The sequence below is a fragment of the Micropterus salmoides genome, unplaced genomic scaffold, assembly GCF_014851395.1.
Source record: "Micropterus salmoides isolate LMB-PRFRI ecotype aquatic unplaced genomic scaffold, ASM1485139v1 Ms_hic_scaffold_16, whole genome shotgun sequence".
NCBI lineage: Eukaryota > Metazoa > Chordata > Actinopteri > Centrarchiformes > Centrarchidae > Micropterus > Micropterus salmoides.
In genome coordinates, this window is record NW_024040707.1 from 19,272,202 (window position 1) to 19,286,955 (window position 14,754).

General features: G+C 42.0%; 1 protein-coding gene across 3 annotated transcripts; it reads right to left on the minus strand.

The window, feature by feature from the left end:
• Nucleotides 1-391: 391 nt before the first annotated feature.
• LOC119905511 (la-related protein 4) lies at nucleotides 392-14,143 on the minus strand. Of its 3 annotated transcripts, none has more exons than XM_038722615.1 (17): nucleotides 13,308-14,143; nucleotides 11,089-11,206; nucleotides 10,566-10,724; nucleotides 9,415-9,499; nucleotides 9,147-9,283; nucleotides 8,953-9,056; nucleotides 8,728-8,838; nucleotides 8,586-8,639; nucleotides 8,263-8,472; nucleotides 7,641-7,744; nucleotides 7,376-7,417; nucleotides 4,204-4,428; nucleotides 4,037-4,091; nucleotides 3,776-3,934; nucleotides 3,547-3,683; nucleotides 3,227-3,437; nucleotides 392-2,917 (listed from the first exon to the last, which is right to left on the minus strand). In XM_038722615.1, exons 1-17 carry the CDS (start codon nucleotides 13,422-13,424, stop codon nucleotides 2,525-2,527), a joined length of 2,421 nt encoding a protein of 806 aa, XP_038578543.1. In that variant the 5' UTR covers nucleotides 13,425-14,143; the 3' UTR covers nucleotides 392-2,524. The 3 variants fall into 3 exon arrangements, with proteins under 3 accessions (XP_038578543.1, XP_038578545.1, XP_038578544.1); XM_038722617.1 differs by lacking the exon at nucleotides 13,308-14,143 and adding an exon at nucleotides 11,652-11,801; XM_038722616.1 differs by lacking the exon at nucleotides 7,376-7,417 and having other exon boundaries at nucleotides 13,308-14,141.
• Nucleotides 14,144-14,754: the final 611 nt, after the last annotated feature.

A 14,754-nucleotide genomic window follows, 5' to 3' on the forward strand; every position in this document is an offset into this window, starting at 1 on the left:
ATAGATAAGACGCTTGCCTTTGGTGTAGGAGACCTGGGTTTGATTCCCACTGTGAGACATCCACCATTGTGTCCCTGAGCAAGACACTTTACCCCAGTTGCTCCAGAGGCGTGCGACCTCTGACATGCATAGCAATTGTAAGTCACTTTGGATAAAAGCATCAGCTAAATTAATAAATGTTAAAAAAATTAATAAAACTATAAAGTGGGTGGACAGGTGAGCTGACAACACATTTAAATTATGGAAGGCTCAGATCTGTATATCTAATGCCTTTAAATACGTAGGGCTTCATCGTTGATTTTATTTTTATAAAACACTGCAACCCATTCACCGGTTGTGTTGTGTACATGGACTACACACGTCAAGATAGAAAAAAACATGACACTGGAAAGCCAAATCAAAATAATTTATTTTTGGTGACTTCATACAGTTCTAGGATTGTGTCTCAAACACTTGGTTGATCCATTACTATATTTCCTTTTGCCACCCCAACCAAAATTAAGAGAAAATAACCCAAACATATGGAGGGGGCAGTGGGGGTGGGGCAATTCCTGTAGCTATTTGCAAGCCTGTCAACATCAACCATATGCTTCTAAAATGATTTCACATTATTCATGAGTAAGATTCTTTTTTAAAACAAGTTAGTGCATTTATTAATTATACTAGACCACTAGCTGCTCATACTCATTAATGAAAAAGAAATAACATCCCCCAGTGATTGGTTACTCATTTACTGTATTACTAAACCCAAAGACAATGCATCCAGTATTTTCGCTCAGCTGATATCTTGAACAGTAATTGAAATGTCATATGCGTGATTTTATTTTGCCAATGCGATTTCACACAACTTTGGGGAAACCAGCCTACCAAGATTGGGAGAAAAGCGTTGTGCATCAGAATTAAAATAAATACATTTAAAAAGCAATACATACAGTGAGTCAAACTTCAAATTCTAAGTCAACCTGTTTTTAATTTAAAAAAAAAAAAAAAAAAAAAAAGGGGGGGAGAAATAAATAAAAAACAAACCAACCTGCAAACTCACCCTAAAAGCATAAAACAATCTGGTGGATACCTGCTGTCAAGAGCCTCCCACTGTAAATTCAGTACTAAAACAATTACATTCTCCCACACCTTTCTAGTGAAGGGTTATTACAATATAGCATGGGCAACTACACCTCTACAGCTTCTTCAAAATCCAGTTTTACTGGACCAAACGTTTCCCCAAGACTACATTATTTAGCAGACCTTTTCAATAAAAATCAAAACTTTACCCTAGCACAATATGATAGCAGGCAGCTGGCACATAACACGTGAAAATGTTCCAATGTTCTTTATACCCACGACTAAGCTGCCAAATGTTATGTAGCTTTCACCCTTAGCTACCAGCACGCTCCTCACTCTATTTTTGACACTATGCCATTGTTAAGAACAATTCACAGATATAAGCTTAACCTGGGTATCCTGTGATGTAGGAAAGCCAAATCTTACCTAAACCACCGGGCGCACTGAACAGTCAGATCTTACCATTAACCTATTCTTTTTTTTATCCTCTCGGAAAACATCAACCTACTACCCAAACAAACATGTAAACAGAGAATCTGACTGATTATCAACATGACAATATTCTGAAGCCATCTGAGTGGGTAGACCCAAGATGGTTCAGATAGATAAAAACTTAACATGAAAAACTTTGGACCAGGCTAGCAGGTTCCCCACAGCTAACAGGCTAGTGGACACCCCAAAGTGGATTTTAAACAAAACCACACATCTGACTGCGGCATACAACAGTTTCTCATAATCAAATTTAAGCCAATTATGAACCAGAATACCACCAAGAACGCATTTCATTAATATACATTAGAAGACCGCACTGTCCAGTTTCAGGACAATGATTCAGAATCTCTGATGTAAAAATCAAAATTCATCATTTCATTACATCAGTGCAACAGCACACTGTAGCACTTCAATCATTTTGCTTATCAATGCATACACAGACATCAGTCAACCCTTCAGTCATACTTGCAAAACTAAGCACACATGGGGGAAAAAAACTGATGTCTCATTGCGCGTTAGTGATCTTTGTATATGTACATGACATATGCATGTTTTCTTCTTAGTGCATATTGTTCTTGCAGACATCTATTTGTTAACCAAAAAAAAAAAAAAAAAAAAAAAAAAAAAAAGTAGAGGGCCATTTACATGGCCCAGCATCCCACCTCTCCCTAGCAGAGCATAAATGAGATGGCCTCCAGAAAAATCAGACTTAAATTCATTTAAGCATAAATGCTGGAGGCCCAGACAAGATATTTATTTCCTTTTCAAATCACTTATCAAAAGTTCTTCAGGAGTCATTTTGCCCATTAGTCCTGGATGTCCCGGTCTTGTCATTTTAAAAGCTTTTCTTTGGACAAGTTCCGGGGGGGAGGGGGCTACCATAATGTTGTTGCTTTTATGTTATTCATTTTTAAATAATTATATATCCATGTATATATTCATACATCTTTTTTCTATTCATATCAAGTTTTTACTTTGGCGATACTGGTGGGATATTCTGCTCTTTGCCAGTGTGCCTGTAGCCTCCCTGTGGGGAGCTGCGTCGGGCTGGAGGCGGGCGCCTCTGGTCCCGAAACTTGAGGCCCCCGGTGCCTCTGGGGCCATTGCTGCGGTAGTAGCCTTGAGAGTCACGTTCACGTGGTGGCCGGCTCTCCTTGCATTCCCATCCCCCCTCCCTATCGTGGCATTTCTCTTGCTTGTCTCCAGGACCGCTGCTGGAGCCCGGCTCCTCCGCCTTGTTCACGCGCAACTCGCGTAATGGCTGGCCCGACGGGTTGCCCGAAGAAGCTGCAGCAGGGGCCGCAGCAGGAGGGTCTTTGGGTGGCCGTTGGCACACCTCGGCGTAGCTGAGCTTACGGGGCTCCTGACAGGAAAAAAGCACAATTTTAAAAATATGTAACAGACTCCTTTATACATTGATTTTCATGATTCCCCTCGTCACACCCTCAGATCTCATAATCTCAATGCTCATTGGGGAAGGAGTGAACATTCTGGGTTTTTGGTGGAAAGGACAGAGAGATAGGTGGAAAGAAAAGAACAGTGACAGGTAGAGAGAAGGGAGAGAACCAAAGCCAGTCAGTCCACTACCTCACTTCCCTCTAGGCAGAAAAGATCTCATCAGGATGACAATCATCAAGTGTAGACTATCATTTCTAAAGAACCAGATTCTCACCTGTGCGGGGGTGGGAATAGTGGCTGTGGCAGGGGCCGGCGTGCTGGGTGTCACTGGCATGGAGGCCGCAGAGGGCTGCGGCCTGGAGCTAGGCACGGGGTGTGTGGAGGGGGGTGAGTTTACGGTAGTTTGAAGAGGTGTACGTGGAGCCACTTTTGGTGCTGGAGCGGGGGGCTCTGCCCGTTCAACCCTCTTCTCCTGACGAGTGATCCTGTCAGAACAAGAGTTTCAGACACTCGAGTTAGCAATTTACATTTAATATAGTTGTTTTAGTCCACCAAACATCCTGAATTAAATTGTAATTATTGAGATAGTCTTACACAGGGGCCGGGGGGCCGAGTGGTTGTGTAGCAGATTTCGCTGTTGCTGACACGGCAGGACTGGCAGCCGCCTCCTCTGTGGCTGGGGCTTGGCCTGAACCTGGACTCACAGTAACCTCTTTATTGGCTTGTTCTGTCTATGAAAATCAAGAAGGCGTTCCACATTACACCTCTGAAATATCCCCCTCTCAACACTATTGTCATTGCAGTTTATCCAAGAGATCCTTACCTTGTCCCTGTACAAACCGCGTACAACATCTGACATTCGGTTTTCCAGCACGGGCTCTCCCTGTGTACTGACCACGCAGCCAGGAAGAGGTGGGAAATTGGTAGCAGCCAAGTCAAACTTGGGTGGAGAAACCTTGACCTCTGCTAGCGGTACTGGCCTCTGAGAAAGAAAATTGAAATGAAGCCAACAAATAGAGATCACATTATGTTTCACGCTTTAAATAGACGCACGTTTAAAGAAAACGTGAAGATTGCCATTTACCGCAATCCGCTCGTCTTCTCGCCTCCTCCGTGTTCCTCTGTAGGTTGTGCTCCGTCTGAAATCCAAATAAATTATGTCTCAACAGTACCTCAACATCAGTTAAGTGTTACTGATCGTATCGCAGCCATTACAGTCCGGCACAAATCAGACTGGTATGACAGGTTTACCTTCCACGTCCGGCCATGCCGCTGTCATCGCTGGGGTCCAAAGACGAGGAGAGGTGTGAGAATGCCGAGCTCAGGTCAGAGGCCGTCTGGAGCGGGTTAGGGGCCGTGGCGGCAACGGCAGCGAGGGGCTGCGGGCTGCGTAGCCCAGTCAGACTCTCCAAGGGGACAGGAGTTGTAGACGCTGGGGTCACCTCATTTGTTCTCACTTGGGGCTTCACATGGTTTCTGTTGCAGAGGGGTGGAAAGGTGAAGATGACCAAGGTCAATATTAAGTTGAAAATCATTCTAAGACATTGGTAACCAGTGTTTCCTGCACAGCTTTTTGCTTGTGGGGATAATTTTGGCCCTGGGACCTTAGGGGGTGAACTTTACGAGGCATCACACTGACCATACTGGTCCAATCCACAACATTACATTGTGTTTCAAATAAATAACCAATGCACCAATAGATACATGTGAGAGTGCTCTTAATATGTTTTGTGGTTTGAAAAATGTTCAGCAGCTATTACAGTTACACAAACCTAGGAATGGGGATTGTTAATTTTTATTGATCTTGATACCCTTATTGAGACTGCTTAACGATCCGATTCTTTAGCGATACTTTATTATTTGGTGACGGTTATTTGGTAAGACCAGACCCAACATAGCATGAGGCAGGCCTGCACGGTATGAGGAAAATATTCAATGTGCGATAACATTGTTATATATTGAGATGACATGTGACTTGGAACAAATAAACTCATTTAAATACAGCCAAATGCTGTTTCTAGAGCAGCAACATTAATGTTTACAACAGCAAAGTCACTATATAAACTCAATATCTGACATCACAATACTGAGTTAAAGTTAGCTGTGCTTGTATAAAACAGGATGAGAGACTGAGGACAGATGATGAAAGTAACCCTTTCTAGATGTTTAGCTTACAGACAGGTGTATTGATAAAGTATTGTCTTTTTACTCAGGAAGGTTTTATTACACGTACAGTGTCTCCCCCACAAGTATTTAAGAGACTATGGTGGGTGGGCTTCGGACACTCTCGGGGGGTCCAGGGCATGCACCCCAGGAAGAAAATTTTGTACATTTTATAGGTAAATGCATTAATTTGGTGCAGTATCTATGTAGAACTTTGTACCCTTGTAAACAATGTTGTGCTCTAAAACTATTTGATCATAAACCTATTGTAGCTATAAATGGTGATGAAACAGCAACAGAAGTCAACAGATTTAATGTTTTTCCAAATCAAAGAATAGAAAATAGAATAAGTAAATTCCCTAACATGTTATGGTTTTGTTTGTTTGTTTTTTTTACTTATAATGGACACATGTAATATGTTTTATACTTTCAGTGAAGTTAATTCAATTAATTTTATTTCCATACCTTATTTTGAAAACCGGGCCTTTAAAATGAAGGCTTTAATAGGTGTGCACTCCAAATATAGGCGTGGCTAACTTAATCGCCTTCTCACAAACGAGTGACAGAAACAGGCCGTTAACGTTACCGTAGTTACCCAAGAATAAAAGTGGTTGTCTCGAGTCGAATGCCAAAGCGTGCGTGCTTACAGTAGCGCGGAGCAAAACACAACTTTAGAGGTCTGAAATGTAATTATTAGATGTGTAAAAAATACTTTCGGTTCATTTTGAATCTACGGTGGAGCAAATTGGACTATGGCGGACCGCCATGGTCTCGTTAATTAATGGTAAACACTGACGTACTCACAGTAACAAGCGTAAGTTAGCTGTCGGCACCTCGAGTAGTTTGGAGCTAACGGAACTTCACCGCGCGCGCACACACACACACCCACCCACCATAAATTATGGGACCCGCTAGTTTCGATATCAGTATCGATAAGCTCGGACCTTATTGATTTTCGGGTTTTGATAAATTTTGGAACCGGGTCCTTTTAGAACCGGGTGTCGATCCCCATCCCTACACAAATCCCATATAATGTGCTAGACCATGTTATACCACCCATATGGTCCTATAAGTGAAACTCGTGTTTGGACAATAATAAAACAGCACTGTACTGGCACTGAGGTCATGGGGTGGAGATTGGAACAGATTGGAGTAAATCTAGATTATAAAACTGCAATTTCTATTTTTGAGGGTCCATCAACATTTCAGATAATAAAGGGTAAATGAGTTTAAAGGAAACACTGGTGGCACCAGTTAGCTGGAGGAATAAGACAACATGCTGTGTCTTCAGGGTAAATGTGTAGACATGCGGGGGTGGGGGGCTACATTTGTGTTTATGACTGGTTGAAGCAGTGGAGACTTTGATGTCAACATAATGTATGTTTGGTTATCTGGAACCAATCATAAACTGATTAAGAAGAGCTGACAACGGCCATGTAAGACCCAAACACATTGTTTGCCAAAAACCTAGGAGCGCAGTTCACGTGGATTGATCTTCTCATGAGTCTTTGACCCTCAGATCTCATAATCTGAACGCTCATTGGGACGGGAGTGAAGCACCTGACTTTGGAAGGGAAGCATAGAGAGAGAGAGAGGGGGAGAAAAGAAAAAGGAATAAGGTGCAGAGGACACAGAGAGAACCAAAGCCAGTTACTCTTCTCCTTGGTTACCCTCTATGCGCATCATGATCTCATCACTGGGTCAGACTTGAGACATTTCTTTATTAAACTACTTTTTTCAGTGTATCAACAAACTTGCAAGGGTGTCATCTCTTTGTGAAGGGTTTAAAGTGTACGGATTAAAGCTGGCAGCTGACCTAGACTTAAATCCAAACTGTCAGCATTTCTTTAATGTAGCATAAAACAGCACATGACATATGGTAATACAGTCACTGACAAAGAAAGCAGCAGTAAAACATGAGAAAAAAAAATGGATGTTAGATGTGGTGGAGAGAAACTGTTAGATGTAATAATGTCAATGCAAAGAGGATGTTTGGAGCCATAAAAAAGCCAATTGCTCAGAATCAGATAGCAGTTGCTGCCATGTGGGAGGCAAACCTACATTTATCATATGACGTGACAAATCCAGGATGTCCATTACCTGGCAACAAACATTTATCCCACTGATGTAGAAGGATTATGGGCTATGAAAAGCTGGCAGAAGGCATGGGCCCCGCTATGGATTTAGTCATTTGGCTGCGGCAGTATGAGCAGTAAGAGATGAAGGTATTGATGAAGCTTATTGTACAGTATAATGGTACCTGAAGGCATTTAATACATTCTTTCTTGAATAGAGGGGGACACTGTGGGGACAGCAAGAAGACAGGGAGTAAAGAACATTTCCCTGGTGACTTTACATTATATCTTTAGACAGAATGTAATTGCAGATGATCTGATGCCATGGTTTAACATTGTGCAAACAATTACACAAGTGGTCAAAACATTCCAGTTAGAATATGTTTACGCATATACCAGAATTAGATTAAACAAATTGATAGACAGCATGTGGAAAAAATAAGTCTTTACCGGTTTCTGTTGAACGGGCGACTGATATTAAGGGAATTGGAGCCAGTTTTGTAGTGTCCAGCAGAGCCAAATCCATTCACAAAGCTGCTGTTGGGAAACGGTGCCTGCGTAAGGACCAAAAGACATTAAATATAAAACATTAAAAATCCGATTTCATGCAACAACTTGTGAAGTTACTCATTCAGTAGCTGTACATGGACCTGAAAATAAATTTACTGTATTATTTGGTGTGTGTGCAGAACATTTTGACTAACTCATTGTTATGCAAAATAGTGTGCTCATGTCTGCGGACAATTCAAATTGCAAGGATGGAGAAGGGAAAGACTCATTTGAATTCACTCAATGCATTTCTCTTCAGAAGTCATAACAAAACAAGGCGGCAATGAGAAGTCAATTTTGTGGTGACTGGAGATTCCAGCTACTGCCGGCGCACAACTTGTGGCTGTCAAGACTAATTATTTGCATCACATTTTACACATTTAATGCTGATGACACACGGAAACAAGAAAATTGAAAATGCAAATGGAAAATTGATGTTTTCAAAGGAGGTGCACGAGGGATGAATTCAAGAGAAGGTTCGATGGTTAGTGTCTCATAGCAGCGTAGGTGCAGTGTCTCTCACCAAAGGAGTTTCGAAATACGGTGTGGGCGAGGGCGTCCAGGTGGGAGGTACGATGCCGTAGACTGGGTACTGCTGCTGGTGGTAGACGTGCTGCATGTAGAGTGGAGAGCTGTACTGGGACTGGCTCTGGGACTGCTGAGCGTACAGGCTGCTGTCGATGCTACGGTAGCCATTCTTCGCAAAGAATGTGTTGATGGCCTTTATCCTGGCCTGAAAAAAGCCCAAAAAAAAAAAAAAAGCAGAGCAAACAGTGAAATAGCTAAAAAAAAAGTCAAACAGGCCTTTCCAAGATGAGCTGAGAGATGAGTTTTAATTTAGCTCACCATAATGGGTTTTCCCTGAAATGTTTTTACTTCCTCTCTCAAGTACTTGTATGCCTAGGGGAGCATAAGAGAATCATAAGACCATTCATGCTGCAGCATTTCTACTGAATACAAAAGAAAAGTACAATTTAACTTGCATTACCTGTTGAGCATCCGTGTCTGATTGGAATGTGATGTACCAGTTGTTGTTGTGTGCGAACTCAACACTTATCACCTTTGGACAGTTCTCATTTTTGAACAGTGACTCCACTTCCTGCGAAGTAGAGTAGACGAACAGTCTCACACTTCAGATAAACGTCAACCACAGTTTGATGCGTCCAAAGACACGCGGCATTCATCGCAAAGTGTGTGCACGAGTAAGCCTTACCTCAACAGGTGTGGTTTCAGGGACCTCCCTCAGGATAATAATGCACCGCTTGTGATTAGGACGCACTTTCTCTCCTTTCTCATCAACTTGTACCATAGGAGAGGCTGAGGGGAAATGCAAGGTATTTAAATCTGGACACGTCACAGATGTATGCAGATTGTTTTAACATGCACCATCTTCAACATTTCACTTACATCTCAACACATCAAGGATGAGGTCCATGTCAGTGGTGAGGACCTTGATGCCCTCCATGCTAGCTATAGTCCAAATAGGGACAAACTGGTCACTGTCCATCTGGGACATCAGGTATAAATCCTTAGAGAGGTTTTCTCTGAATCACCAAAAAAACAAAAAAAACAAAACAACAAATCCATGTAACTTGGCCTTCGCTTGACTTGTAATAACATATCCACTCTCCAAATTCTACGTTGTAAAATGGTGCTCTGAGTGCTGGCCTCTTACCTAGAGAAATAAAACTCCAGCTCTTTCTTCAGAGACTCTCGTAGATTCTCAGAGGAGATAGGCTGTTCTTCCGTCTTGGAATCCACTAGAATCAAAAAAAAAATGTCAGTGGTAAGAAAAGTGACAACATGCTTTTATTTAAGTTCATCGGTTATTAATTCAGCATCTGCTTTTGGTTCATGCTTTTTCTTATCTATAGATATTTTGATTTTACAAACATTCATTATTATTGACGTCTTTTCTTCAATACACCTTATTCCTTTCCACTCCACTGGCCAGTTAGTTTCTCTTCGGTGCACCAGCTGCCCCACGCTAAACGCTTATATCAGTCTACATTAGTCTCATGTTTCACCTGTAAGACCCACACTTTAAACATCAGATTACCACACAGCCAGAGAAAGTATAAGTGTGCGTCCTGGTCATAGTTTAGTTATAAAATCCTAGTTTTCTCCTGCCCGACCACTAACAGCACTGCCAGGAGGTTCATAAGTTGTTTACCCAACTTCTGACATTCAGCACCTAACCTTCTCTGCTTCACAGTTTTTGGTTACGACATTTTGTAAATTTTGCAACCCCCCTCAACAATCTTTATTAAGATCAATGTTATGGCAGGACTGTTGTATTGGACTGCATTTAACTGTGCAATTACTACAATAAGTATAGGATAGGTTTACCACACACTAACTACATAATTGTTAAGATTAAGCCATCAACCGTACATTCTGTTTCACTCAAAGTTGCGCATGATAGTGGCTATGTGTGTCTCCAAAGTCTAAGAAAATAACCTTGATGATATCATCAGGGGACAATAATGCTGAACCACATGGCAAGAAGAGCCAGCAGTCTGTAGGTTTTCAACCACTTATTACCACTCAGTGAAATCACCTGCTGAGGTGATCAGTTGGTATGAACCTACAGACTGGCGTAGGTAAGCATATTTGTTCGGCACACACAGCAGTATTGTATATAAGCTGTGGAGACGGTTTGATATTAGATCACAGAGTTTGTTATCTCAGGGCATGTGAAGTTCTATTTCCCATCCAAACATTATTATGTAGATAATAAAAACAAATAATTGCAATTAAAAGCGAATAAGCCTTATTTGCAGCCACAGTTGGTGCGTGGCGACAATTGCATGTGATGTGACTGACCTGAGGTCCCTGTGGAGGACTCGGCGGGGGAAAAGCTCAACTCTGGAGGGTCCATTCCATTTACTGCTATGTCAGCTGTTGCCGTGGAGCCGCTGTCATCCAGGGCCGTGAATCCCACAGTGTACTGCTTGCACCCAGCAGACGAAGGCTCAGAATAACCTATGGTCAAGGTAAACAGTTTCTTTTTAAGGACAAACGGCAGATCATTAGGGTCGTTCATCGTGTCAATTTGGAAAATCTGTGTTTCCCACTGTTAGGTTTAGTTCTTAATAAAGTTACGATGTATGAGATGTTGTCAAGGAAAGGGTAAAACAAAACTTAAGGCAAAATGTTGTTTAAACAAGAATATAAGTGGTAAAGCTGGTGCAGACTAGGAAAATGTAAATATTTATACCAGATACATGGATGTCAATGACCAGTTTTCCAAGGAAATACATTTTTTCACACAGCTCTGTAAGTTGAAATAAAAATCTGTTATGTTTTCTGATCGATATTTTATTGGGCTGACAGAAATGCATCTCACCCTCACTGATGTCTGAGGGGGGCCAATGAGGGCTGTGGGTAACAGCCTCGCTGGGGGCCACAGGCATCTCCTGCCACACCTTGGCATTTGGGTTCAAACCGGCGCCCTTAGAGGTGACCTTCAAAGCAGAGCAACAGCAGGCAAGTTCAATTCATATCTATATTAAAAGCATAATGAAGTTTGTATTTGAGCTTAAGCAAACATTTCTCACACACACACAAGAAATTAACAGTGAGCAGTAAGCACCAAGCATTTTCAATGCATTAAATTAACCTCAGATCTGTTAAGTGTTCTATGTAATCTATGACCATCAAGGAGGGTAACATGATAATTTAATGCAATTATGGCAATGGACTTGGAAAATATAAAAGTAACAAAACAATGAAACACTAATTACCTAATGCCACGTCTACTTTTCAAACTTCAAAAACACCCCAGAAACATGAATTCAGATAATTAAAACAATTTTAACATGATTTAGCTCTACAGGCTGATGCACTTGTATCAATACTGGAAATGTATCTCTCCCAAGTACTAGTCAGAAACTCAAGTTAAAAATTGACCTTTTGTTGTTTGGGTAAACGTTACATCTTTACTACATGTGAAGGCCCATCCGCTATCACAAAAGCATCAATGTACATACAAAACAGGCAGTAGCAACAAAGACAAGGAATGAAACTGTTTTCAGTGAGCCATGGAGGACTGAGCACATGCAGGTTACAGCCAATCATTGCTACACCTGCTGGTTTCACTAATTACTTTAACCTTATATCGGCAGGGCACTAACTGAAATCACCTGGTGCAATTTTAGGATGGCAGGAACCCATGCATATTGGGCCTCCATGGCATCTAATAGGAAACCAGGAAACTATAGAGAAATGTGCCACATAGAGCCCCATTATCCCCTGTGTGGCTTTTACCTTGTAAAGGGTAAAATAATTAACCTCAAGGAGGAAAATAATTAGGGAAAGAGTATCCACAATGTCTGTGTAGTAATAAATGTTGACAAAACTAGGTAAAAATCAATCTCAGTGTTAAGAGTACATAACATTTTACTTTCACAACCATATTTAGAATTTCAATGCACATCACTCAATAATTGGATGCGACTCCCCATATCAGAAGGGCTGTGGACTGGCAGGAGAAATCCTGACCCTGCAGAGATCTGTGGCCAGGAATAGATCACATGCTGTACATATTAAGGCATACAGATACTGATGTGAACTAACTGTAGATTGTCCTTTTCTCCATAGGAGTGGATGACAGCTGTGCACTGACTCTGAAACACCACTAACTGTCAAATTTATCAGCTTCTTCTTTTGACATTGTCCCTTGCCACCTGCCAATAGATCCACCCCCTTTTAAAAAAAAAAAAAAAAGCACCCGGCCTGACAAGTACAGCTGCCAGTTACGATATGCCTCAAGACACTCATCTACACAAATTAAATAAGGGAGGATGTGTCAGACGGTCATGCTTCTGTGTCAGTCAAAAGAGCGTGAACATGTAACTGAGGTGCAACTTGACACATGGTTACAATGCATGCGTTTGTGTTACAGGCCGAGGCAAGCCAACTAATGTCAGCTGACTACGCTGCGCAGCACAGGCCAGGTATTTGCAACGCATGTCACTGCGCTAGCTAAGTTAGCTAGCAGCGCGATTAGCTAACAGATAACGTTAGTGAATGAACGTTTATCCTTCGACCAATAATCGAAGCATCGATCACCTATACATTTAAAACAACTCAATTAGTACGCCTCATCTCCAAATAGCCCTGTCGCCATTCGACTGCTGTATCATAACGTAACTTAAAGGCTAATGATTACTCAGCAAACTACTTAATGAGCTTGCTTGTTACACTGGCTAAGCTAGCGTTAGCTAACTAGCTATCTGAAGGGGCTGCAGAGGAGATCGGCTGACTATAAGTGAGTAAAATGCCTGTACAGCTCGCAAGTTAGTAGTCGCGCAAATGCTGCCATATGTGTTGAGAAATGGGAGACTGATCAATATCACATTGCGCTTAAACAGACATATTACGCAAATAGTCACAAAGTCAAAGCGAAGCTAAAAACTTAGTTTGGGGTTAATTTCAGCTGCTACCGAATGAATAACTGTTTTCGCCCATCATGCAAAGGGGGACGTACAGTGCTAACAGGTCTCCAATGAGCAGTAGCCGCTTAGCCAGCCAGCTAACTCGCTAGCTAATGAAGGCCTCACTCACCATGCCGCCTGACCCTCCCTCGCTCCCCAGCCGAGCCTCGTCCTTCCCACCGGTCTTCGGTCCGGGATCAGCCTCCTCCTGCAGCAGCGGCGGCTCTCCGCTCTGGTCTGAACTCATCAGCCGCTCCTGACTCACTTCCACCCCGTCGCGTTCTCCCGGCCCCGCCTGCCACCACCTCCTCTTTCCGAAATAGCGACTGGGTTCAGCAGTCAGTCTGGTTCTCTCTTGTTCGACAGGATTGGCCGGCAGCACACTGAAACTCGCTTACAAGCTAGCTAGCCGGCTAGCAAGTATTCTACAAACTGCGCCTAACGACCTAGCGTGCTATCAATCAACGAAGCGGGCTAACGCCAGCTAGCTCAATGAATCACACTCGCACGCTAAGATACTATAAGCGATGCCAAACCATGACTCTTCTTAGACCACAGTCCCCGCTGGCGTCTCATCAAGTATTACACCGCACACAGGGTTCCTGAGGCGCATTCCTAACCGGGCGACCGGAGCGGACACTGGGGACACGCACCTTTCCTCAACAGCAGGCGCACAGTCCACCGACGTCCCGGCTGCCACCGCGAGGTCTCGGTGACCTCTGCAGAAACCATTTCCTCTTCCTTTTCCGGATTCACACTGTAGTTTTCTTCGCTATCTTTCTGCAAGAAAGTGCTTATTCCAATATTTATGTGCCGATGAGTATATACATGCAGACTTCTTGTATTTGGAATGACAAAAGCTAATTTACATCTACTCTAAATCTAAAGATGAATTAACGTTATATGAGGAAGTGAAGGTGTAGGTCTTATGCACCGTTAGTTGTTTCTTGATGATGACATCCAAATAGGGTTTGGGAGGAGACAATAAAAGCAAACTTTTGTTTAATTTCCTGATTTCAAATCATATTTGTACAATATACTTGTAAGAACCAACATTATTCAAATATTAAACTCTAATAATATACTTTTTTTCTTTGTAGGCCTGAACATCCATAAAGTATTTATTTAGTATTTGAATCCAGGACTCAATATAATGTTACTGTGAGCCCAGTGACGATAGAAATAATAATCTTCTTATTTGCAAACGTTAATGTGACACTTCCTTTTTTTTTCTACAATTACCTGTACTTTTTTTTTTTTTTTTTAAATATAAGGCAGCAGGCATTTTGGTTTGACTTAATCTACTATCACAGTAATGCCCATAAAGGCTGTTCAGTGATTACTACCAGGTTTAATAAATGGTCTAACGCCTCTTGTGGGGCATCAAAAGAAAGAGCTGTGATGTAATCACTTTTTGGCACCACTTGAGATGCAATCAGAAACCGGTGATAAGCCACTTAAAACACTTTAATTAACCCAAAAAGGTTGTTCAAAGATAGGTCACACAGTACACTGACAAACAGAAAACAGCTACATCTTATTGGATTAACAGTGTAGAAGATTAAAATGGCTCCACT

Coding starts and splice junctions, on each gene's coding strand:
- LOC119905511 (XM_038722615.1), bottom strand. CDS start 13,424: ATGAGTTCAGACCAGAGCGGAGAGCCGCCGCTGCTGCAGGAGGAGGCT. Junction 9,284..9,414: donor CTGGAGTTTTATTTCTCTAG/GTAAGAGGCCAG, acceptor TTGGTGATTCAG/AGAAAACCTCTCTAAGGATT. Junction 2,918..3,226: donor CTATTCCCACCCCCGCACAG/GTGAGAATCTGG, acceptor TTTTCCTGTCAG/GAGCCCCGTAAGCTCAGCTA.